At 43.3% G+C, this 26,256-nt stretch overlaps 1 protein-coding gene, 1 long non-coding RNA gene and 1 pseudogene across 12 annotated transcripts in view; 2 read left to right on the top strand and 1 right to left on the bottom strand.

Annotated features, from left to right (window-relative positions):
* NFX1 (nuclear transcription factor, X-box binding 1) overlaps window positions 1–26,256 on the top strand; it is an 84,167-nt gene that overhangs the window by 2,353 nt on the left and 55,558 nt on the right. For all 10 annotated transcript variants that reach the window (XR_013404781.1, XR_013404779.1, XR_013404780.1 and 7 more), the window contains exons 2-7: window positions 1,569–2,576; window positions 8,405–8,563; window positions 10,642–10,719; window positions 14,969–15,074; window positions 19,086–19,157; window positions 21,615–21,754. Coding sequence is in view for 7 of the 10 variants with exons in the window: in XM_015117560.3 (XP_014973046.2) it covers window positions 1,569–2,576; window positions 8,405–8,563; window positions 10,642–10,719; window positions 14,969–15,074; window positions 19,086–19,157; window positions 21,615–21,754 (1,563 nt within the window). In the remaining 3 variants the exon portion in view is untranslated. The remainder of the gene's footprint in view (window positions 1–1,568; window positions 2,577–8,404; window positions 8,564–10,641; window positions 10,720–14,968; window positions 15,075–19,085; window positions 19,158–21,614; window positions 21,755–26,256) is intronic.
* On the top strand, window positions 19,270–21,247 carry LOC144334669 (uncharacterized). Its single transcript, XR_013404787.1, has 2 exons — window positions 19,270–19,495; window positions 20,746–21,247. It is a non-coding gene; the product is annotated as an uncharacterized LOC144334669 (long non-coding RNA).
* On the bottom strand, window positions 25,217–25,945 carry LOC106993713 (transcription initiation factor TFIID subunit 10 pseudogene; annotated as a pseudogene). Its single transcript, XR_001440025.3, has one exon. The product of XR_001440025.3 is annotated as a transcription initiation factor TFIID subunit 10 pseudogene (transcript).

Genomic DNA, 26,256 nt, shown 5'->3' with positions numbered 1-26,256 from the left:
AGAGAACTACACAATACCCACTGGTCCAATTTAACCATTTCAATCTTTAAATTATCTTATGTTTCCAGAATACCTCTGCCACCTTCTGCATTTGTCTAACCCCCTTGTCATTTTGTGAGGCCGTCCATCCTACCCCTTAGAATTCTGCCTATGTGAAAGCTTTCAGGACAAACCCTGAATTGGATGAGAGGTTACTCTATGACCTTTATGATCATTCCATTCTTCACTGTATGTGTCTGTGGTACCCACTGCCCAAACTCTGTTAGTGTAAGAGCAGAGCATGGTCTCTAATACACACCCTGAGTTGGAATCCCAAGTCTTCCTTGGAATACTTCTGTGGCCTTGGGCAAGTTACTTACTCTCTGTGCTTCAGTTTTCTCATCAGGAATGTAGGAATTAAATGAGTTAATACATGTAAAGTGCTTAAGATAGTGCCTGGCACATAATACCTAATAAATGTTAGGCCTTATTATTAAACCTGAAACCCTTAGCCTCTATACTGCACCCACCTATGCTCAAACCTGTGTGTTTCAGATACTCTGTAGTCCTAACAGCAATGATAGAGTACCATTTTAACTATTTTATGTGTGTTATTAACTTGCTTTACTCTTCATTGCAACTCTTTGATGTAGAGATTGTTACTGTCTTCATTACATGTAAGGAAACTGGGACTAAGTAACTTTCATAAAGTCACAATAAGTGGTAAGTGACTTAAACCCACGTCTTCCAGGTCTTATCAATTTATAGTATATTCTGTATGCTACCCATAGTTCTGACTTCGCTACTAATTTTATGTCCTTAGGCAAACCATTTTGTCTTTGCACTTCAGGGACTGAATTGACTGTACCAAGAAGCATCTTCTGGGGGAACATGAGTGGGTTGAAGGGGAGTATGCTTAATTTTTTCCACTTTGGGATTGTAGACCATATCATAGAGACTGTGTATGGAAAACCCAAAATATATTCCTAGGGGAAAGAGATGAAAACTAATACACTTATTAAGTACTATTTATGAAATCATATTTGAATTTCTCAGTAACCACTGAAATAAGTATTGTCATCCTTTACCATAGACAAGGAAACTAAGGCTAAAAGCAGGCACGGGATATCCCTAAGTTCATACCATAAGTTGGACAGGCGGACTTTAACCCATTTTGGCTTAGTCCAAAGCCTGTTTACTTGGTATTACACAATGCTGCTTTAGTGTTTTGAAAGAAGACCACATGGAACCTGATGATTGATATCCCTGAACTATTAGCTGGCCTTAAATTTTTGTAATAAAAGAAATACATGTATACATAGTACTTTATGGCCCAGGTGAGCATTTTTACTCAACAGCACTTAGCTGTCATTGGCTATTGGTGTTTGGTTTTTGGACATGGAATAATGATTGATTAGTCCTCCACAAGCACCTTGAACCCACCACCTTCACTGGAAACATAGGTCTTACTTAACAGCATGTTTATACAAAGTCCTAAGGAAAATGATTTTTAGATTTGGCTTAGAGTCTATGAGTTTCATGGATGAAGCTTAATTTCTTTACTGGCATGTCTATTTTTTATGTCCTAGGTACTTTTAAATTCAATACAGATGCTGCTGAATTCATTCCTCAGGAGAAAAAAAACTCTGGTCCTAATTGTGCGACTCAAAGGAGATTAGACTCTAATAGGATTGGTAGAAGAAATTACAGTTCACCACCTCCCTGTCACCTTTCCAGGCAGGTCCCTTATGATGAAATCTCTGCTGTTCATCAGCATAGTTATCATCCTTCAGGAAGCAAACCTAAGAGTCAACTGACGTCTTTCCAGTCCTCTCCTTATAATAAATCGCCCAAGAGCCATGGCCTTCAGAGTCAACCTTGGCAGAAATTGAGGAATGAGAAGCACCATATCAGAGTCAAGAAAGCACAGAGTCTTGCTGAGCAGACCTCAGATACAGCTGGATTAGAGAGCTCGACCAGATCAGAGAGTGGGACAGACCTCAGAGAGCATAGCCCTTCTGAGAGTGAGAAGGAAGTTGTGGGTGCAGATCCCAGGGGAGCAAAACCCAAAAAAGCAACACAATTTGTATACAGCTATGGTAGAGGACCAAAAGTCAAGGGGAAACTCAAATGTGAATGGAGTAACCGAGCAACTCCAAAACCCGAGGATGCTGGACCCGAAAATACCAAACCTGTGGGGGTTTTCCACCCTGACTCTTCAGATGCATCCTCTAGAAAAGGAGTATTGGATGGGTATGGAGCCAGACGAAATGAGCAGAGAAGATACCCACAGAAAAGGCCTCCCTGGGAAGTGGAGGGGGCCAGGCCACGACCAGGCAGAAATCCACCCAAACAGGAGGGCCACCGACATGCAAATGCAGGACACAGAAACAACATGGGCCCCATTCCAAAGGATAACGTCAATGAAAGACCAGCAAAATCTACCTGTGACAGTGAGAACTTGGCAGTCATCAACAAGTCTTCCAGGAGGGTTGACCAAGAGAAATGCACTGTACGGAGGCAGGATCCTCAAGTAGTATCTCCTTTCCCCAGAGGCAAACAGAACCATGTGCTAAAGAATGTGGAAACGCACACAGGTAAACCTACCTAGATTGGTGGAAATATTTTGTTGTGTTTTTTTTAATTTAAATTTTTAAATAAGTCATATATTCACATAATTTAGAAAGCAGAAGGTATGAAAAGTTACACGGTGAAAAGTCTCAATCTTTATTCACTGTCTGCCTAAGTTCTACCACCACTCGCTGCTCCCCTCCCCAGTTCTAGGTAACCACTTAGTTTTATGCATATCACAAGCAAATACAAATAATAATTCTTTTTCTTTTCCAAATGAGGAATTTTGTAAGGGTTTTCAAAAATGCAAATACGGGTGGTGTAGATGTCTGGTTGCAAGATTGTATTTGAGTTGTGAAAGCACAAGTGGTGGGTCATAACACCTCTGCTGCCTTTGTTGGTTTCATCCTGCATCATCTCATCTGCCTCATCTGGTCCGCTTAGTTGCAGCAGTTCCTAACTGATCTTGTCATCTCTTAATTTCTCTTTCAGTTCACCTCTTAAACTAGCATCAGAGAGCAATCTTTATAAAACACATATTTTATTTATTTTTTTTTTTGAGAGGAGTCTCACTCTGTTGCTCAGGCTAGAGTGCAGTGGTGCTGATCCCGGCTCACCACAACCCCTCCTGGGTTCAGATGATTCTCCTGCCGCAGCCTCCCAAGTAGCTGGGATTACGGCCGTGTGCCACCATTCCCAGCTGATTTTTATATTTTTAGTAGAAATGGGGTTTCACCATGTTGGCCAGGCTGGTCTCAAACTCCTGACCTCAGGTAATCCTCCCGCCTCGGCTTCCCAAAGTGCTGGGATTACAGGCGTGAGCCACTGCGCCCGCCCTAAAACACACATTAAACTGTGTCACTCCCCCGCTTAATTCCATTTACTGCTTCTGCCTTACTCAACAGGCCCATCTTCTGCTGCTGCCTCAGTATCTATCACATTTTATTCCCTGGATTCTACACTTTTTTGTCTTTGCATGCTGTTGCATGTGGCTCCCTCTCTCTCGAATTTGTCACTCAGTTCGCTGGCGAAGTCTTATTCATTTTTCAAAAGCTACCTTAGGCCAGGCATGGTGGCTCACATCTGTAATTCCTGCACTTGGGAAGGCTGAGGTGAGAGGAACACCTGTGTTCAAGCCCAGCCTCGGCAACATCGGAAGACCCTGTCACTACAAAAAAATTAAAATAAAAGAATTAGCCAGGCATGTTAGCGCATGCCTGTAGGCCCAGACACTCAGGAAGCTGAGAGGATCACTTGAGCCCAAGAGATCAAGGCTGCAGTGAGCTATCGTACTCCAGCCTGGATGACAGAGCAAGACCCTGTCTTGGAGGGGGGAAAAATTACTTTAGTCACATGTCCAGGGAACCTTTTTTCACCTCTATAGATAGCATTAATCTCTTACAGCCCTTACACTTATGTCTTTCTCTTATATTTGCATGCTTCTATTATAGAACTTACTACCGGAAGCCATAGTTTATTTATGCTTCGTTGTCCTCTACTAGTCTGTAAACTCCTTAAAAAGAGACACTGTGTATTTCTTTTCTTTTTTTGTGACCCTGCTGCCCCACACAGCTCTTGAAACATGGTAGGTACTCAGTTCCGACCGTTTAAAAGTTCATCCTTATATTGAACTGAAAGCTTCTTTCCTTTCCTTCCTATCCTTTGGTTCAAGTTTTATCCTCTGGAGCAGCATAGCAACTAGTCTGTCTTCTCACAGCTCCCCTCTTCCTTATTGCAAATCAGCTTTTTGCAGTATTCGAAGACATCTATCATTTTGCTCTAAGTGTATATTTCATCAAGCTAAATAGTTTTATTCTGCTAGCTCTTCCTCATGGACCTTCACTATCTTAACCCCTCTCCAGTTTAATGTGAGACACAGCCCAACCCTTGAAGCCACCATCTACCCAGGGCCTGTTTTTACACCAGCCTGTCGTTCTAGTTGCTTGTTCATCAGGGTTGTTCTTGGAACCTCAATGTATGTGTGAAGCAAAGCAATGTTATACCAGAGTTGTTATTGAATCCTTAGGCTGGTTAATAATTATCTCTTGCTTTATAGCAAATTATCACAATGTAGTGGCTTATGATAACACACATTTATTGTGCCACTGTTTCTGTGGGTCAGATGAATGGGTCCAGGTTAGCTGGGTTCTCTGTTCAATGTCTCCAAATTTGGCTAGGGATGTGATCTCATTTGAGATCTTTCAATCACTGGTTGTTGGTAGGATTCAGTTCCTTACAGGTGTGGGACTGAGGTTCCTGTTTTCTTGCTGGCTGTTGGCCAGAAGTGTCTCTCAGCTCCTAGAGACCTCCTGTGTTTCCCTGCCACATGGCTCTATACACAGCATGATAGTTTGCTTCTTTGAGGCCTGCAGGAAAGCAACTGCTGCCACTTCAGATCTCTCTGACTTCTGTTTGATTTTTCAACTCTTTTGAAAGGGCTTACCTGATTAAGTCAGGCCCACCCATACTCAAGGAGAGGAGATTATATAGGGTATGCATACCAGGGAAGTGGGAATCTGGAAGACCATCTTAGAATTCTGCTTAACAAATCTCTTGGGTCCTTAACATTCTCACATTATTCGTATCATTTTTGAGAACACTTCATTCATATTTATTGCATAAATACTACATACCAAGCACTGTTCTAGGTACAGGGAATACTGGTGGAATTTACATTCTGGTAGGGAAGACAGGCAGAAAGCACTTAGATATTTAATATGTCAGGTGGTGATAAGGACTAAAAAGAAATATTAAGAAGATTAAGAGGACAGAGTGACAAGAGTGCTGTTTTAGATAGGTTGACCTCTTTGATAAGGTGACATTTGAACAGAGACAAGAATGAAGTACAAAAATGCACCTTGTGGCTGGCTTGAGAAGAGCATTCTAGGCAGGGGGAGTAGCAAATTTAAATGTGGGGAGGGGTATTACAGGCAATGAAGATGGGGGCAGGAAAGGTGGTCAGAGAAATAGCAAGGGCTGGATCATGTGAGGCCCTTAGATTTGGTTCTGAATAAGATGAACGGCTGCTGGAAGGTCCTGGGAAGAGGGATGGCATGGTCTTACATTCTGAAATAATCAGAGGCCGGACGTGGCGGCCCACACCTATAATCCCAGCACTTTGGAAGGCCAAGGCAGAAGGATTGCTTAAGCCCAGGAGTTTAAGACCCACCTGGGCAACTTAATAAGACCCCATCTCTGCAAAAGGCAAAAAAATAAAAATTAGCTGGACATGGCGGCACATGCCTGTAGTCCCAGCTACTCAGGAGGCTGAAGGAGGAGGATCACTTGAGCCCAGTGGGACAAGGCTGCAGTAAGTAGTGATCATGCCACTGCATTCCAGCCTGGCTGACAGAATGAGACCCTGTCTCAAAAAAAAAAAAAAAAAAAAAGATTATTAGGCTGCTGTGTGGAGAACAGGCTCTAAGAAGGCAACAGGACAAGTTAGGAGACTATTGCAGTTGTTCAGGTAGGAGATGATGGAGACTTAGACTGGAGTAATAGTGGTGGAAAAGGTAACAATTGGATAGATTTTGGATGTATTTGGAAGGAAGATTTTATGCCTGAGCAACTTAGAAGAATGGAATTGGCATTCACCGAAGTGTTAAAAGCCTGGAAGAGAAAAAGATGTTTGTTAGTAAAATGTTTTAGTTTGGAATAATTTCGATTTATAGAAAAGTTGCAAAGATGGTTCAAAGAATTCCCATGTATCTTTCACCCAACTTCCTCTAATGTTAACATCTTACATAACCAGAGTACCTTTGTTAAAACTAAGAAATTAGCGTTGGTATAATCGTATTAACTAAACTACAGATGTTATTCAGTTTTCACCAGTTTTTCTGCGAATGTCCTTTTTCTGTTTCAGGACCCAATCTAGGATACCACGTTGCATTTAGTCATGTCTCCTTAGTCTCCTACCACCTCTGACAGTTTCTTCATCTTTCCCTTTTGGAAAAGATGTTTTTGCTTTTGTTTTATTTACTCTTGTTCAGGGAAGATTTTTTTTTTTAATTTGGTTAAATTTCTGTAATCCCAATACTTTGGGAAACCAAGTCAAGAGGATCACCTGAGCCCAGAAGTTCAAGACCATCCTGGGCAACAGAGGTAGACCCCATCTCTACAAAAACTAACAAAAAAAATCAGCCAGGTATAGTGGCACACGCCTATGGTCCCAGCTACTCAGGAAGTTGAGGTGGGAGGATCGCTTGGGCCCAGGAGTTTGAAGATGCAGTGAGCCACGATCATGCCACTACACTCAAGCCTGAACTTTGGTGACGCCTATAACTTTCACGGAAAGAGGTTGTGGAACAGACTAGATATCACTCATTTATTCCTTTATCCATGAATTTAACAAATATTTAATGGAGCACATAGTATATGCCAGACACTGGAAATACTACACTCAGCAAGGTAGACAAGACTCTCCCTCCTCACAGAGCTTTCAGTCTCAGGGTGTTCTCTCTTTCTTTTGACATCAAAGCGAACAATCAGAAAGTAAATCTTAGGAGAGCCAATATTATGGAATATTACGATGTGTGCTTTTGAGTCAAATAGTTTGACAAGTTTGAATTTTGACTTTTAAATTTCTAGTTCTGTGACCTTGGATAAATGATCTAATTACATGAAGCCAGTTTCTTCATCTGTAAAATTGTACCTATGTTGTAGCCTTTTTTTTTTCTTTGAGAAGGAGTCTAGCTCTGGAGTGCAGTGGCGCAATCTCATCTCACCGCAACCCCCGCGTCCCAGGTTCAGGAGATTCTCCTGCCTCAGCCTTCTTAGTAGCTGGGAGTACAGCCGCATGCCACCACGCCCAGCTAATTTTTGTATTCTTAGTAGAGGTGGGATTTCACTGTGTTGGCCAGGATGGTCTTGATCTCCTGACCTCATGATCTGCCCACCTTGGCCTCCCAAAGTGCTGTAATTACAGGTGTAAGCCACTGTGCCCAACCTGTTACAGCCTATTTGAGAGGACTAACTAATAATATGTAATGTGCTTGGAATGTTGTATTTTAGGTTAGTTTTATTCTTTTAACTTATTTGGACCTGAAAGCAAATAACAATAATATTGTGAAATAAATCCAGTGCTAAAAGTATGTACTCAAAAAAGCATCTACACACACTCACACTCAGTTTTGAGAGTATTGAGAGTATCTGGCTGTACTGAAATCTGGAAAGACTTTGCTGTAATTGTGTTTGAGGAAAAAATTTGGAAGTGGGCGAAGGTATTCAGAAATAAATCTGGGAGGATTAAGCTGATAACTACACACTGGTCTCTGTCATTGGATGTGGAGCTCCTGGAGCCAGGAACTGTAACACCACCATGGGGCTTATGGTAGGCACCAAGAATATCTTTGTTAAGGGAATGACTAAAGACTTTTTCAGGGCAACTGCTAGAGCCATCTCACCACTCATGGGTTGTTGGAACCTGCCCAGACTTGGGCTTCTTATAGCTGACACTACAGCTTCATGAGCCCCTTCCTAACCTAAATCCATGGATCTGATAGATTTAGAGGATCCTGGAAAATAGAAAATGCAAAGCACGATTCTATATTGCCCAGTGGATCCTCAGGCTTTGTTATAAGGGTCGTTTGGCTACTCTGCTATTTTCCTGGGAATGTTTCCTTATTTATGGGAATCCTCACCTGAATGTCTCCTTCCTAAATCCTCTTCCTCAGCATATTCCTGCCCCTTATTGGCCTCAGTCTGAATAGCCAGCCGCCTTACCCAGAATCAGGTATCCCTTAAAATCTCTGTGTTTGGATTCTTCTCTTGAATGACTTGATCCTTGGTTGATTAAAGTGAGGAATGGTTTTTTGTGTTTGAGTTTATCTTTTTTATTACTTTGTTTTTTAAACAGGTTCTCTGATTGAACAACTAACTACAGAAAAATATGAGTGCATGGTGTGCTGTGAATTGGTTCGCGTCACGGCTCCAGTGTGGAGTTGTCAAAGCTGTTACCATGTGTTTCATTTGAACTGCATAAAGAAATGGGCAAGGTCTCCAGCATCTCAAGCAGGTCAGTTAATTCTCTCTTCTGAGTAGTTATTCTCACCCGTTTGATGTGTTCAAGTATTAAGCCTAGCTTTAAAAATACAGTTTAATTTCTCTTGACTACTTTTTCTGCAGGGAGTGTATGTTACCTTGATCATGTGTTTCAGATGACCAGAATTAAGTTATAGATCTTAAATAAACCAGATAAACATAACAGTATTAAAATATATTTTAGGATATGATAAAATCAGTCACTCATATTGAAAATGATGGCTTTTACTTATTATTTTTTCTTTGACATACTGATTTTATTTCCTGTGGATACATACACAGAAGTGTGATTGCGGGATCATATGGTAATTCTATTTTTAATTTATCTTCTCATTTTTGGCCTGGTGTGGTGGCTCATGCCTGTAATCCTAGCATTTTGGGAGGCCGAGGCAGGTGGATCACCTGAGGTCAGAAGTTCAAGATTAGCCTGGCCAACATGGCGAAACTCCATCTCTACTAAAGATACAAAAATTAGCCAGGCGTGGTGGCGGGCACCTGTAATCCCAGCTACTTGGGAGGCTGAGGCATGAGAATTGCTTGAACCCAGGAGGTGGAGGTTGCAGTGATCCGAGATTGCACCACTGCCCTCCAGGCTGGGTGACAGGGCGAGACGGCCTGTCTCAAACGAACAAACTAAAAAACATCTTTTTTTTTCATTTTTAAATTCTTACTATGCATACATAATAGTTTACATGTTCATAGGGTACACGTGATATTTTGATACAAGCATACAATGTGTAATGATCAAATCAGGGTCATTGGCATATTAGGATTCCAACACCTCAAATATTTATCATTTGTTTGTGTTAGGAGCATCCCAATTCTACTCTTCTAGTTATTTTGAAATATACAATAAATTATTGTTAGCTATAGTGCTACTAAACACTAGATCTTATTCCTTCTATCTAACTGTAATTTTTTTTTTTTTGATACAGAGTCTTACTCTGTTACTCAGACTGGAGTCCAGTGGTGTGATCATGTCTCACTGCAGCCTTGAATTTCTGGACTCAAATGATCCTCCTGCCTCAGACTCCCAAGCAGCTGAGGCTATAGGCACATGCCACCACATCCAGCTAATTTTTTTTGAGACGATCTGCTGTGTTGCCCAGTCTTGTCTTGAACCCCTGGGTTCAAGCAGTCCTGCGTCAGCCTCCTAAAATGCTGGAATTAGAGACATGCGCCACCATGCCTAGCTAGTGGGTTTGTTTTCTGTTTTTTGTTTTTTTTTTTTTGAAAGGGAGTCTCGCTGTGTTGCCAGGCTGGAGTGCGGTGGCGTGATCTCGGCTCACTGCAGCCTCCCACTCCCGGGTTCAAGTGATTTTCCTGCCTCAGCCTCCCAAGTAGCTGGGATTACAGGTGCGCATCACCATGCCCAGCTAATTTTTATATTTTTAGTAGAGATGGGGTTTCACCATGTTGGGCAGGATGGTCTCAATCTCCTGACCTCGTGATCCACCCACCTGTGCTTCCCAAAGTCCTGGGATTACAGGTGTGAGCCACCACACCCGGCCGTTTTTTGTTTTTTTTTTTAATGAACCCCATATTCAATGGAAAATGCTGTATTCAAGCTAAGCAGTCAGTTTTGTGAATTTATTCCTTAAATGTCTGATATGCTTAACATTGAATTTTTTTTTTTTTTTTTTTTTTTTTTTTTTTTGAGGCGGAGTCTCGCTCTGTCGCCCAGGCTGGAGTGCGGTAGCGCGATCTAGGCTCACTGCAAGCTCCGCCTCCCGGGTTCCCGCCATTCTCCTGCCTCAGCCTCCCGAGTAGCTGGGACTACAGGCGCCGCCACCACGCCCGGCTAATTTTTTTGTATTTTTAGTGGAGACGGGGTTTCATTGTGTTAGCCAGGATGGTCTCGATCTCCTGACCTCGTGATCCGCCCGCCTCGGCCTCCCAAAGTGCTGGGATTACAGGCTTGAGCCACCGCGCCCGGCCAACATTGAAATTATTACCACTACTTCAATATTGTGGCTTCCTATAGATTTAAATTTAATTACATGTGGCTTTTGGAAGAAAATTTATTTGGCCTACTCCCATTTTTCCTGACAGATGGCCAGAGTGGTTGGAGGTGCCCTGCCTGTCAGAATGTTTCTGCACATGTTCCTAATACCTACACTTGTTTCTGTGGTAAGTTTGTTTATATACACTGGAGTCTCTTTTACTATATACATTGTACCTCAGTTCAGGAAAGGTGATCTGCGGGGCATGTTTTAGAAGTTACTAAGGAGACTTCAAAGCTATAGGAGTCTATAAGACTATATTTATGTCGTCCATCACACAGCTAGAGCCACGGCCTTTGTGCTCCTGACAGGCTGTTTTGGAGATGACCAACCAGGCTCATGCTGCTTCTGGGCTGTAGTGCTGGTCTCCTTGGTCTTGAGACCAGGCCTGACCAGGTAGCAGATGTAGCTGTGGACGTGGGCTTCATCTCACCCCCAGCAGTTACAGCTTTGATATTCCAGATTTGAGCAGTATGAGTAAATAACAGTGTTTATTTTAATCCTAGAAATAAGTCATTGGTATTTATAAGAAGCAGTTTTTTTACAAACCAGCATTGTAAACTTTATCCTGGCATCTTCCCTCTTTATGGAATACTTCTTTGTTTTTTAATATCTCAGTTCCCCTAAGTATTAGGGGAAAACTTCCTGTAACCCAGATGCTCATTCTTGCTGCTAGCCCATTTCTGCATGGTTTTTTTCCCTTTCCTACCTTTTAATGATTAACCTCCCTCTAGTTGTTGATTTTTCAGATTTTGTTTCTTTACTGTCTGTCTCCCTCCCTGAAGCATTGCATTTTTGCTTCTGTCTTGTTGCCTCACTGAAACTGTATTCAGAAATTACCAATGGGCCGGGCGTAGTGGCTCATGCCTGTAATCCCAGCACAAACTTTGGGAGGCCAAGGTAGGTGGATCACCTGAGATCAGGCGTTCGAGACCAGCCTGGCCAACATGGCGAAACCCCGTCTCTACTAAAATAAATTAGCTGGGCATGGTGTCGCATATCTGTAATCTCAGATACTTGGGAGGCTGAGGCAGGAGAATCACTTGAACCTGGGAGGCAGAGGTTGCAGTGATCCAAGATCATGCCATTGCACTCCAGCCTGGGTGACAGAGTGAGACTCCATCTCAAAAAAATAAGTAAATAAAATAAAAACAAATCACCAATGACTCCTTTCCAACCATATCTAAGGCTGGTTTATAAGCTCATAACCTTTTTGGCAGAGTGATAGCCCTTGACACCTTTGACCATTCCCTTCTTGAAATAAGTAACTCTTCCTGTTTCTTTTTTTTTTGAGACGGAGTCTCGCTGTGTCACCCAGGCTGGAGTGCAGTGGTGTGATCTCGGCTCACTGCAAGCTCCGCCTCCCGGGTTCACGCCATTCTCCTGCCTCAGCCTCCGAGTAGCTGGGACTACAGGCGCCCGCCACCACGCCCGGCTAGTTTTTTGTATTTTTAGTAGAGACGGGGTTTCACCATGTTAACCAGGATGGTCTCGATCTCCTGACCTCGTGATCCACCCGTCTCGGCCTCCCAAAGTGCTGGGATTATAGGCTTGAGCCACCGCGCGCGGCAACTCTTCCTGTTTCTTTCTGCATGCTCTCCTTATTTTTCTAACCGGTTTGCTCATATTTCTCCTTTCCCATTACTTAGCAGCTTTCACAAAGAGTCAGTCATTTACCATCAACTCTGTATCTTCTAGACACAATACCTTGGTGAACTCCTTGACTTCCCTTCTTTCAATTCTTAACGACAGTAGCATTTAAAATCTGACCCCAAAAGCCCTCTTACAAAGGAAGCTTTCCTTTGTTATTCTCTCTCTCACTTTGGCCACTGTTTTATATTATTTGGAATTTTCTGGTCTTACATGTTTTATTGGCAGAATCTGAGCCTTAATAGATACTAAATTGGTATTAGGTGAGGGAATAAATATTCTTGAATATACTACTACCAGAAAGGCAGCATAAAACTGGAAGTAAGAGATCAATGGAAATTTGGGCAAATGGGACAATACCAATACTTAATACCTTATTTTGAAGGATTTTTAAACATAAAGTACCACAATGGAATTAAAAATCTTGTTACAGCCTTTACTGGCAAATTAGATGAGAGACTCTAAGGCGGTATAAGAATGTGGAGTGAAGGTCAAGATGATCTGAAAGTGGTAAAATTATGTGAGAATGTACATAAAGGCCTTATTTGCCGATGACTTTGCCCCACACTGTTCTTCCAGGGGACCATTAGTTTAACATGTTTTTATTGAGAACTTATCAATGTTCGAGGCACTGTGAAGAAAGAGGCGAATAAAACAGGTTAACTTACCAGAGCTTACAGTCTAAGAGTTAAGACACAATTAGCCCGATACTCTGCTAGAAGTACAAAGTACTATGGGAGATCTTTGGGGTGAGTTACGACTTGCAGCTGGATGTTTAAGAGAAGATTCTTGAAGGATGTAGAATTGAACTGACATTGTAAACTAGGTAAAACCTTGGTAGGCAGAAAGATATGCTGAAGGGAATAGCATAGGCAGTTCAAAATCAACAGGGTTTAGGATCTGTTGGGAGAAGAGTGATTCATCCACTTATGGAGCCCAAGGTCTATGATAGTAGAGAAGTGGGAGGTGACTGGAAAGGAAGGGCTGACCCTTTGATACCAGTCTCAGATGTTGGGACTTCATTTGGAAGGCTGTGGGAAGCCACTGAGGGCATCAACGTTGTTCTTTATGAAGGTGGGTTTGGTAGCAGTGAGTGGAATATTTTGGAGACTAAACAATTTGGGACTTAGAATAATCCAGATGAAGAACAGTACAAGCCTCTAATGAGTGTGATAGAAAGAAAAATATGGTGTTAGGTTGATTCCTAACAGTAGTAGGAATGGGAGGAACCCAAATGTGACTCCCAAGTTTCATGCTTTTAGAAATGGTGATACCAAGGAAAAGGGCAGGTCAAAAGAACAAGGTCTGGTGGGGACAGTGACTGCAGTTTAGAAATGTTGAGCTGGAGGAGTGAGCAGAACATACAGTGAGATATGTCCAATAGGCAGGAAGCAATATTTGAGGAAAGACCAAGACTTAAGGATGAGAATCACAGCTGAGAGGAGTAGTTAAGACCCTAGCGGATGAAAGGGTACAGAGTGAGAAGAGGGTGTAATGCAGAACACTTGCAGAGGAAAGAAAAGCAAAAAACCCCAAAACATCATTTGGAGTCAGGGACAAGAGGTAGAACCCTTGAGAGATGTTAGGGAAAAACCAGGGCACTGTATTGGAGCAAAAAAGCACAGAGGCAGGGAAGCTTTTGTAAGAGTCTGGAGTTGAGGTTTTGGCCAGTAGAGAGGCAGGAGTAGGAGAGGAGATGAGGTGAGAGCCACTGTGTAGGAAAAATTGACACAACTTGGTGATTAAGTAAAAAGAGGTATGAGTGATGACTGTAGTTTTTGAACATGTGTGACTCTGACAGAGTTGGTGTCACTGACAGAAATAGGAAGCCCTGAGCAGGGAGGAGTTGTAGAGGGATGTGAACTTTGGCTGTGGATGAAGCCAGTTTGAGGTGACCGTGAAACCCCAAGCAAGGATGTTCAGCAGACATTTGGACATGTGGGTCTGCAACTGAAGATTCAGGGCAAGAGAGAAAATGTGGATTTGGGGATCAGTGGCCTTTAGGTGGATTGCACCTCTCAACATGAATAAAATTTCTGAAAGAGATAGTATAGAGAGAAAAGCAGAGGCCATGGACTGGGGATGGCTGCAATTTAGTGTGCAAATTGCCAAAGTGAGGATGAATTCCTCAAGGGCAAGGAGGAATCCTGTGCCTTCGTTTTACTCTTCCCTGTCTCTGCTGAGTCCATGGAAGATGTGCCATGAAGATTTGCAGTGATGTTGATTATAAAATTATAAGCTTTTTTATGCCTACTTTATAGTTTTGGAATAGGTGAGTTCCTGCTACACAGGGGATTTATGTCCTTTCCATCTCTTACTGCCTCCCCGCTTTCCCCATGGTGCTCTTCTCTTATTCCCTCTCTCTGATCCTTGCAGCAGCAATTCGCATATCAGTCCAGAAGCCCATTTATAGACGGCTTGTCATATAGGTATTTATCTTAAATTAAATGTTTTCGTTAGTCAAGGTAGTATTTTCATAAGTAAAAGTGACTTTTTATTTATCTTTACCAGGTAATCCAAGATTTAAGATTTATCATACTCAGTGAAACTTTTTATGAATAGCATTATATTTATCTTTTCATTTTAGGATATGAGATAATACATTTGTTGAAATAATAAAAACCACACTAAAGTTGCATGCTGTCTAGCTATACTTCACTGTTTCATTAAAGTTGAGGATGTGGTTGAAGTTTGTACCATTGACTTTCTGATCTAATGTGTTCTAGGCAAGGTAAAGAATCCTGAGTGGAGCAGAAATGAAATTCCACATAGCTGTGGTGAGGTTTGTAGAAAGAAACAGCCTGGCCAGGACTGCCCACATTCCTGTAACCTGTAAGTTGGAATGCCAGTTCCGTGGGATTCTGGGTGGACATGCTTTGCTGGTGGCTCTAAGTAAACATATCTGGTTAGCATGTGACAGTTTGGAATGAAGGGTGATATGGGACCTCAGTAAATGGTCCCAAATCACCCTGTGCCAGGCACTCTACGTCAGTTAACTTGTTGAATCCTTACCACTGCCCAGTAATGGGTAGATATTTATCATCTCCACTTTACAGATGAGGCTCAGAAAGGCCAAGCCTCTTGCCCAGTGTCACAGTGGTCATGGTGGAGCTAGGGTTTCCAAAGCCAGTGCTCCTTCCATTACATTACACTGCTTGCTTCTAAGAAGAAATGTGACTCGTATGTTTTATCCCCCATTGATATCCAGGATATCCAGGTCTAAGAGAATGTATAGGAGAACCTTCTGTCTGGGGAAAGACAATTGTGTAGGGTCCTGGTCAGACAGTATTTCTAAGATGTCGATCTTTTTTTTTGGAGACAGGGTCTTGCTTTGTTACCCAGGCTGGAGTATGGTGGCGTGATCACAGCTCACTGCAACCGCCACCTCCTGTGCTCAAGCCATCCTCCCACCTCATCCTCCTGAGTAGCTGGGACTACAGGCATGTGCCACCACGCCTAAGCCGTCCTCCCACCTCATCCTCCTGAGTAGCTGGGACTACAGGCATGTGCCACCACGCCTGGCTAATTTTTGTATTTTTTGGTAGAAATGGGGTTTTGCCATGTTGCCCAGGTTGGTCTTGAACTCCTGGCCTCAAGCAGTCTGCTCTTCTCAGCCTCCCAACATGCCAGGATTCCTGGTGTGAGCCATCACACCCAGCCGTAGGATGTCAGTCTTTGTACAATAAACAGCCGGCTTTAGACTATATCCATAAGCCAGACACAGTGGCTCATGCCTATAATCCCAACACGTTGGGAAGCCGAGGCAGGAGGATTGCTTGAGGCCAGGAGTTCTAGATCAGACTAGGCAACAAAGTGAGGCCCCATCTCTACAAAAAAATTTAAAATGAGCCGGGTATGGTGGCCCACACCTATAGTCCCCGCTACTTGGGAGGCTGAGTGAGGAGGAGCTCAAGGCTACAATGAGCTGTAGTTGCACCATTGCACTCCAGCCTGGGCAACAAAGCAAGACCCTGTCTCTAAAAATAATAAATAAATAAGTAGACTGTATGCAGTCAGCTTCTAAATACCAAAAAATGCACAGTAATAGAAAAACAGTTGATCAGTTACAAGTAAATTTCTACAGGCCTTGACCTCAGACAAAGGTTTAAATCTTAGGTTCAAGTTACTTAAACAGTTATGTGACCTTGGGCAAGTTACTTAACTTATCTAAGCCTGCATCTGTAAAATAATGATGATAGTAATAATAATACAGAGTTCTAGGAAAATTAAATGAATTAGTATACCTATGTGGCTGGGTACAGACTCTGGCAAGTGATCAAAAAATAACAATTCTTACTTTTACTACCCAAGTCTAAGAGTAAAGGAGGCATCAGAGTGTTATCTTGGTGTTTCTACTGCTTGGAGCAGGGATAGTATTAGACCAGGGGCCTTGAGATCAAGGCATGGTGGTGGTGCTGGGGAAATATCAGTGGGAGTAGAACTGTTTTAGACTGGGCTAGACAGCATGGCCTGTGATCTGCTGGGCAGTCAGATACCTCCTTCTCTTTGACTGCTCGCATAGGTCCTTCTTTAGGAAGGACTTAAGCTATTCCTGCCATAATTGTCATTTTCAGTAAATTCAATAATAAGTTAATCCTCTGCATGGACTATTTTTCCAAAGCTTTCATGACTACCAGAGATGAAAACTGATGCAGATCACGTGATCAGCACCATGTCTGAAAGAAAAGAACACTTTAAAACCTGCTCCTTCTCTTTTGTGGCTCTGGAGCTCTCACACTTGACTTGGGAACTTTCTTTTACTTTCAGCAACATAGAGGTTGCTGAAACCCATTCCCCAGTAGCACTTTTCTGGTCTCCAGGAAAGCTTTGGTTTCTCTCATTTACACTTCTTAGGCCTCAAAAGCCATAGAGACAGGGTTTCGCTCTGTTGCCCAGGCTTGAGTGCAGTGATGCTATCGTAGCTTACTGCATCCTTGAACTCCTGGGCTCAAGCGATCCTCCCACCTCAGCCTCCCAAAGTGCTGAGAGCACAGGTGTGAGCCACCATGCCTGGTGTGAACATCTATATTTTTAAAAGCTCTCCAGGCATGTCCAATATATAGCCAGTGTTGTGAACCTCTGGTCTAAAAGTTAAGAAAACCTGAGATTGAGTCCCGGCTTCTGGGATATTTGAAATAACCTAGAATCACCCATACCTGACAAGCAATGAAAATTGTTTCACCCAAAAGGATTGAGGTATATGTAAAATATAACTGTTGAATAATGATACTCACCTTTAAAGAAACATGCTTAAACTTATGTCTCCTATGGGTATTGTCTATCAAAATGAGTCACCTTAGAAGACTAGACACTTGTTCCTGTATTGTTTTCAATGTTTAAACCTTATTTAAGAATTATCAGAGCTTGTTTAGGAGTTTCACAGAAACTAAACATTCCAGCCAGACCACTTTATAAGCACACTAAAGCACTTTATAAGCACACTCCCTGTTTGGCCTCCCAAAGTGATGGAATTACAGGCATGAGCCACTGCGCTCAGCCCTGGATATAAGTTTTTAACTCAGTTGGGTAACTAGGAGTGTAATTATTAGATTGTATGGTAAGACTATGTTTAGTTTTGTACGAAACTGCAAAACTGTCTTAAAAGTGGCCATACCATTTTACATTTCCACTAGCAATGAATGAGAGTCCTGTCACACCCATCTGATTAATTCGTCTTGGCTCTGATTGGCTTTTGATTCCCAAAGGGTTGTGATTTGCCACCTAGAATATACCCCTCCTACTCCAAAAACGGTTGTCGTAGAAGTTCCCAAAATGTTTTAAGTAGTGGTATTTCTGTACCACTGTGTAATTTGCCAAAGTGTCTGCTTTGAAGAGGACAGTATTTATTTGAATACACAAATTCCATATTGTAACTTTTTTCTATTGGTCTCTATAATATAGCTCCTAAAAAAAGCATTTTTCAGAGGGCTAATTCTGACCTATAGCATATCACTCAGCCCAGTTCTTTCTATGACCCCTTTCCCTTTCATTCTCTCCATGTTACTCACCAGCATGCCTCCCCTCATGTCAGCCTTCTTTTCACTGTTCCATTGTTAGCCCAGTGGCTGATGATTACTTCAGTAGCTGATGAAGAGTATGTCTGTACTTCTTACAAACCCAGTAGATTTGAGTTCTATTACCTTGCTTAGACTCTGATCTTCTACAGGACCCTATTAGCCATTCTGCCTTTTACCTGAGTAGCAAACTATTTTTATCCCCACACAGTGCTGTAAGTGGACCAAGACCGTATTTGAAAATGTCATCTTTGGCCGGGCGCGGTGGCTCAAGCCTGTGATCCCAGCACTTTGGGAGGCCGAGACGGGTGGATCACGAGGTCAGGAGATCGAGACCATCCTGGATAACACGGTGAAACCCCGTCTCTACTAAGAAATACAAAAAACTAGCCGGGCGAGGTGGCGGGTGCCTGTAGTCCCAGCTACTCGGGAGGCTGAGGCCGGAGAATGGCGTGAACCCGGGAGGCGGAGCTTGCAGTGAGCTGAGATCCGGCCACTGCACTCCAGCCTGGGCTACAGAGCGAGACTCCGTCTCAAAAAAAAAAAAAAAAGAAAATGTCATCTTTGACTCTCAGACCCAAATATAACCAGTATTTTGACTTGGGATTTACTTCTCTGGTTAAATATGGTGATAATGATGTCAGTTTTTTGCACATAAAAGTACAGTTGATATCTTTGTTCAAATAGTTTAATCAACTTTAAACAAATACAAAGACATGTCAGAGTAGATTTATTAGTTGCCATATTCACAATAAGACCCAGCTAGGACAGCTTTGTTCGCATTTGGATACATGGCTGTGGTTTATTCAGTGAAACCTTTCTCTTTCAGTCTCTGCCATCCAGGACCCTGCCCACCCTGCCCTGCCTTTATGACAAAAACATGTGAATGTGGACGAACCAGGTAAAGTTAAGATTGCACTCTAAAGAAGACCTCAGTTTTCACATGCATGACTGACTTGTGAATTTCTAAAATAAAAGAATAGTAGGTAGATACAAATAAATAGTAGGCATGAATAGTACTTTTTTTTTTTTTTTTAAAGCTTTAGAACAGGAAGGAGAGGACAGAAGGAAAGTACAACTTGGAAGAGAGCCAAGTGGGCAACTTGAGAGACCAAATGCACCACAGATAGTACTTTTCTATAGTAGTTCCCTGTGCTGCCCATGACCCTATTTTGTAATCTTATAAGTGATTAAGAAATTATACACACAGTGAGATTGTGAGACTACCCATTATTTCAGGTAAAATACCAGGTGACAAGGACTTTTTTTTTTTTTTTTGAGACAGAGTCTCGGTCTGTCACCCAGGCTGGAGTACAGTGGCGCGATCTCGGCTCACTGCAACCTCTGCCACTTGGGTTCAAGCAATTCTCCTGCCTCAGCCTGCCAAGTAGGTGGGATTACAGGCACCTGCTACCGCACCCGGCTAATTTTTGTATTTTTAGTAGAGATGGGGTTTCACCATCTTAGCCAGGCTGGTCTTGAACTATTGACCTCGTGATCCAGCTGCCTCGGCCTCCCAAAGTTCTGGAATTACAAGCATGAGCCACCATGTTCAGTCGACAATGATTTTTTTTTAACCTCTCTAGTGGGTGACAGAACCAGGAGTTGAACCCAGGCCTGTTAAGGTCGAGGAGGCTGGAACCAGTTTCCTGTGCCTAGCACAGTATCTTGCATCTAGGAATCTTTTAATGAATATTGTTGAATGAAAGAATAGGTGACTCCAGAGCCCACTCTTGTTCTATTATAATACAAGGTCTCCTACATGGTTAGTACAAGGATCACTGATAGCTGTGGAGTGTCTCTGAGGCCCAGTAAGATCTTAAAATGATTTCTGAACCACAGGATGAGATGAATCATGCAGATTTTCAGTGAGGTGCATTTGTTTAGCCTTTACTGAACTTATGAGGATAGCTATGTGGCCTGAGATTACATGTAAGTGTTTTGACTCAGAAAGGTCAGATCCTGGTTCTGTCACTTACTGGTTGTTGATTCTGGGCAAGTTGCTTGGTCTCATTGGACCTCATTTTTCTTATCATAAAGTAGAAATAATAGTGTCTACTTCAAGGGTTAATGTTAGCCATGGTACTAGGCAGAATGGTAGCATAATAGGCCAGTGTTAGTCATTAGGTCAAGTACTGCAAGCTGATCATTTATGTATATAACAGTGACTTTTAAGAACAAAATATGGCGTTGAGAGTCAGGGATCAGATAAAACTCTTCTTGCAGGAGAGTAGACTGCAAGTGCTTAACCATTACCCTAGAAAGAGACCTGAAGACAATTGTCTAAAAGTACTTTATCTGGCTTGGCGCAGTGGCTCACGCCTGTAATCCCAGCACTTTGGGAGGCCGAGGTGGGCGGATCACTTGAGGTTAAGAGTTCGAGACCAACTGGGCCAACATGGTGAAACCCTGTCTCTACTAAAAGTGCAAAAATTAGCTGACGTGGTGACACATGCCTGTAGCCCCAGCTACTGGGGAGGTTGAGGCAGGAGAATCGCTTGAAACCAGAAGGCGGAGGTTGCAGCGAGCCAAGATGGCGCCACTCTACTCCAGCCTGGGCAACAGAGTAAGACTCTGTCTCATATAAACAAACAAAAAAAGGACTTTCTTATATCCTTCTCTCAGCAAAATCAGGATGTTTATTGGAACAAAACCAGAATTAGCTTATTTCCCTACCCGGAAGCAAAGTCACATATAGTATGTTCTAAGTGCTAGGTCTCAGAATAATGCCATTGTGCTGTTAATCTGAGTGTGTCAGATCTGGGTACATGATAGCTATCCTTCTCCCCTGTCTGTGAAGTACTGTGGAAGCTCCAGGCAGAGCTAGGACAAGAACCCAGATATTCTAACTCCTCACCCCAGCGTTCTTTCTCCTTATGCATGCCGCTTCGTGGAACTCAGATGAAATCACATAAAGCAAATACTCAGGAATAGCCTTCAGTTCCTCACCACTTAGAAAATAGGAGAGAAAGACAGAATGGAAAATAAAAAGAACAAAGGAAGAAAAAGAAGATTGGGCCAGGCGTGGTGGCTCAAGCCTGTAAACCCAGCACTTTGGGAGCCTGAGGCAGGAGGATTGCTTAAGCCTCGGAGTTTGAGATTAGTCTGGGCAACATAGTGAGACCCTGTCTCTATTTAAAAAAAAAAAAAAAAAAAAAGAAGAAAAAGAGTGGAGAAGGGGAGAGTAATTGAGGAAATAAGGATTGGGCGAGGGAGACTTACTAGAAAAAGTAAGGGAAATGAAGTTAGAGAAAGGCTGAGTAGGTTTTGAGGGGAAGAGTTAGGGCCGCAGTGTTAATTTAGTTGTCCAACAGGAACTTTTAGACTGATGCTCTCTTTACATCTATTGTCTTTGCAGGCACACAGTTCGCTGTGGTCAGGCTGTCTCAGTCCACTGTTCCAACCCATGTGAGAATATTTTGAACTGTGGTCAGCACCAATGTGCTGAGCTGTGCCATGGGGGTCAGTGCCAGCCTTGCCAGATCATTTTGAACCAGGGTAAGTGGTGGGCACACCAGCTAGCAATGGTTGTGTTCTTTTCTGGAACCTTATTAATGATTGTCTTGATAAACTTTGATTGGTGTCAGGCTTATAGTCACAAAGACCTTGGGAGATACAATGCTTAGATAGTTTTTTTATTTTACCTGCATACCGGTATAGGTCATTGTCCTGTATAATTTTTTTTTACTTTTTGAGATGAGTCTCACTCTGTCGCCCAGGCTGGAGTGCGTTGGCATAATCCTAGTTCTCTGCAACCTCCACCTCCTGAGTTCAAGCAATTCTCCTGCCTCAGCCTCCCAAGTAGCAGGGATTACAGGTGCCCGCTATCACGCCTTGCTAATTTTTGTGTTTTTAGTAGAGATGGGGTTTCACAGTGTTGGCCAGGCTGGTCTCGAACTCCTGACCTTAAGTGATAACGCCTGCCTGGGCCTCCCAAAGTGCTGGGATTACAGGCATGAGCCACCGTGCCTGGCCTATCTAATTTAAATAGATTTTAAAATGCTGTTTAAAAGTAACTGCTTGAAAGGACCAGATTATTATGGACCTAGAAAGACCAAAATAATCTTTTTAAAAATGAACTGGCTGGGCACAGTGGCTTACGCCTGTAATCCCAGCACTTTGAGAGGCTGAGGTGGGTGGATCACTTGAGGTCAGGAGATCGAGACCAGCCTGGCCAGCATGGTGAAACACTGTCTCTACTAAAAATATAAAAATTATCTGGTCGTGGTGGTGGGCGCCTGTAAATCCCAGATACTCAAGAGACTGAAGCAAGAGAATCACTTGAACCCGGGAGGTAGAGGTTGCCGTGAGCTGAGATCGCGCCACTACACTCTAGCCTGGACAACAGAATGAGACTCAGTCTAAAAAATAATAATAATAATAATAATAATAAAATGAACATATGTGAAATCTAAGAACATATAAAACTAATTTTTCATAATAAAAATTAGAAAGTGGTTGCCTAGTGGTGGAAATTAGGGGAAGGGACACACAGTTTCTGGGTTAATGGAAATGTCTGATACCTTGTTTTGGGTGTTAGTTACACAGATGTATACAATTACCAAAAGATATCAGAAACCAAAACTGAATATGTAAAATATTTGTGTTTATTGTGTCCTAGCTGTACATCAATGGGAAAAAAGTATCTACATGAATAGAAAAACTTTTTTTTTTTTTTTTTTTTTTTTTTGAGGCGGAGTCTCGCTCTGTCGCCCAGGCTGGAGTGCAGTGGCGCGATCTCGGCTCACTGCAAGCTCCGCCTCCCGGGTTCCCGCCATTCTCCTGCCTCAGCCTCCCGAGTAGCTGGGACTACAGGCGCCACCACCACGCCCGGCTAATTTTTTTGTATTTTTAGTGGAGACGGGGTTTCATTGTGTTAGCCAGGATGGTCTCGATCTCCTGACCTCGTGATCCGCCCGTCTCGGCCTCCCAAAGTGCTGGGATTACAGGCTTGAGCCACCGCGCCCGGCCCAGAAAAACTTTTTAAAATTGTGAATATAAGTTTATGTTTGTGATGTTTTCAGTTTTTCTCTTCCTCTCCATTACTGCAATCTAGAAATGGGAGAGAAGAATCTAATTTTATAGCCAGGGCGTGGTGGTGGGCACCTATAATCCCAGGTACCTGGAGGCTGAGGCAGGAGAATCACTTAAATCCGGGAAGCAGAGGTTGCAGTGAGCTAAGATCGTGCCATTGCACTCCAGCCTGGGCAACAAGAGTGAAACTCTGTCTCAAAAAAAAAAAAGGAATCTAATTTTATTTTCTCTTAGTGCAGTTATCCCCCCTTTGCTCTCCAAAGTGAATGTTGTCAGTTACTCAGTCGCTGATTTAAACAGCCTGAAAGCTCACTGTATTTTTAGGTAGGCTGTTTGGTCATGATACAACTCTAATTGTCCCAGTTTTTTCTTTTATTGAGCCAAAATCTGCTTCCCTGAAATATACTCTCTCCTTGGTCTGCCTTTCTCTACATTTCATGTTCCTCCTGGGTTGTTCAAAATCAGCTGTCATATATTTTCCCAGTGTTTCCTTTCAGGCCTAACAGCTATGATTGCTTCATTTCTTCTCTGTGAAATGTGCTCACAGACCACACATCCTCTTAAAAGTGGCCAGATTGGGCTGGGCACAGTAGCTTATGCACTTTGGGAGGCCAGGGCGGGTGCATCACTTGAGCCTAGGAGTTTGAGACCCGCCTGGGCAACATGGCAAAAACACATCTCTAACCAAAAAAAAAAAAGAAAAAATTAGCCAGACATGGTGGCAATCACCTGTAGTCCCAGCTACTTGGGAGGCTGAGGTGGAAGGTTGGCTTGAGCCCAGGAGGCGGAGGTTACAGTGAGCCGAGATCACGCTACCGCACTCCAGCCTGGGTGACAGAACCCGACTCTGTCTCAGAAAAAAAGCAGCCGGCCCGGCGCGGTGGCTCACGCCTGTAATCCCAGCACTTTGGGAGGCCGAGGCGGGTGGATCACGAGGTCGGGAGATCCAGGCCATCCTGGCTAACACGGTGAAACCCCGTCTCTACTAAAAATACAAAAAATTAGCCAGGCGAGGTGGCGGGCGCCTGTAGTCCCAGCTACTCGGAGGCTGAGGCAGGAGAATGGCGTGAACCCAGGAGGCGGAGCTTGCAGTGAGCCGAGATCGCGCCACTGCACTCCAGCCTGGGCGACAAAGCGAGACTCCGTCTCAAAAAACAAACAAAAAAAAGCAGCCAGATTGTTCACAGCAATGCCAGTCTTCTTGTGGGATCCACCAAAACCGGTATTGCTCAAAACTCGGTGTTTTTTGAGTACATTCTTGAGATTTTTCACTGAGACGGATGACTGATTAAATGTGTCCTGATTATTTTCCAGACTAAAATTTCTGTAGTCTGTTCTCTGTGGAATAAAACTTCAAGGCTTCTATGGAAGCCTTGAAGCCTGTTGTGAATCCTGACCCCTGCCTGTGGGTGCTTCCTCAAGCTTTATCCCAGGCTGAAAATGGGATAATATGTTCCAGCCCCTGTTTTTAAGTCTCTTCAAAGAGAATGAAGAGTTGCCTGTGCCCAGTTTGATTATCTGTTATGTCATATGGATCTGTAATTAGCAGGAAGTGTAGAAAAGCTCTCTATCCTGGTACTTACTGAGGCTTTTTTTTTTTTTTTTTGGATCTTGTTCTGTCATACAGACCGGAGTGCAGATTCTCCTGCCTCAGCTTCCCAAGTAGCTGGGACTACAGATGCACACCATCATGCCTGGCTTCTGCTGTTTTTAGCTCTTGATTCATATTGGGCTTTTACTCAGCTAAATCACCCAAGTCTTTTTTGTACAAAACTATATTGATCCCAGTCTCTTCCTCCTTGTTTCTGTTTAGTTGATTTTTCAAACCCAGTTTTGAAGATTTTTTGTTTTTCCACATTAGTTATCTAGCAGAATATTTTGGCTATGTAAATAGTTTATCTTCTTGAATTATAGTTCTAGGATCCCTTTTTTTTTTTTTTTTTGTCACAATAAAGTTTATTGTGAAAACAGGCTGGTGTGGGGACATGGGGACAGACAAGTACATTTAGGTTGGGTGGCTCAGGTGAAGTAGTGCGGCTTCTTCACGTTGATGCCATACTCGCTGAGGGCAGGGGTCAAGTCCTCCATGGTTAAAGTATACTTGCGGTCCTTCTTTTGCTCCGGGAGCTGCCGGAGGCTGTGCCCTTCATTTTGCAGTGCTGTAGGGCATCATTGGCAATATCTGAGATGAATTTCTGGGCAGCTAGGGAGATGAGCCGAATTATGTGTGGGTCTGAGGCCTCAAAGCCAGCACGGTTCAGGTAGTAACCAGTCACTGCATCTGGCGTCGTAGGCGTGTAATCCTCCAGCTGCATCAAGAAGTCCACCAAAGGCGTGCTGGACACCACCGGCTTCACGTCTCCGTTGGCCGCGCTGGGCAGTACGTAAACACCCTTAGACATGGCCCCCTCTGGGGGCGCCGCGCCAGCCGCCCACACCCACGCCGCTCAGCTGGCTCCCCGGCCCGCGCCGCCAAGGGTCCCGTGTCCCCAGCAGCTGCTCCAGCCCCGGGCCCCCCTGCTGTCCCCGCGGGGCTGGCCTTGTTCTCCGCAGCAGTGCTGGCGGGCAGCGCGGCGGGAGCCGAGACCGGGGGCGCCTCGGGGTCCGCGCCGGAGCCGCTGCAGCTCATCTGGCAGGTGGGAGAGGCGGCGAACCTAGGATCCCTTTCAACCTTATCTAGAGATTAATAAGCATTCTTTTTGGGTCTTTATTCATACGTTGATAAAATACTAAATGGTTTAAGGCTGGCAGCAGGGTCCTTTGGTTCCTTAATACTATTTAACCAGCTGTGACTCTACCTAATTCTTCTGTCACCTGCTCATTTTTCTGTTTCTTGTGCCTAGGAGAGCTTTTTAGTATTTACTCAGATTTTTTCATCAGGAACTCAATTTTCTTTTTATTGTTACCCGTTCTGACCCTTGATTCTTTTGTTCACAGCTTTCTATTCATTACCTCTGTAAAAAGCC

Source organism: Macaca mulatta, chromosome 15 (assembly GCF_049350105.2).
Source record: "Macaca mulatta isolate MMU2019108-1 chromosome 15, T2T-MMU8v2.0, whole genome shotgun sequence".
Lineage (NCBI taxonomy): Eukaryota > Metazoa > Chordata > Mammalia > Primates > Cercopithecidae > Macaca > Macaca mulatta.
The sequence above is the reverse complement of the archived record's forward strand: the minus strand, read 5'-3'. Positions and strand labels throughout refer to the sequence as shown.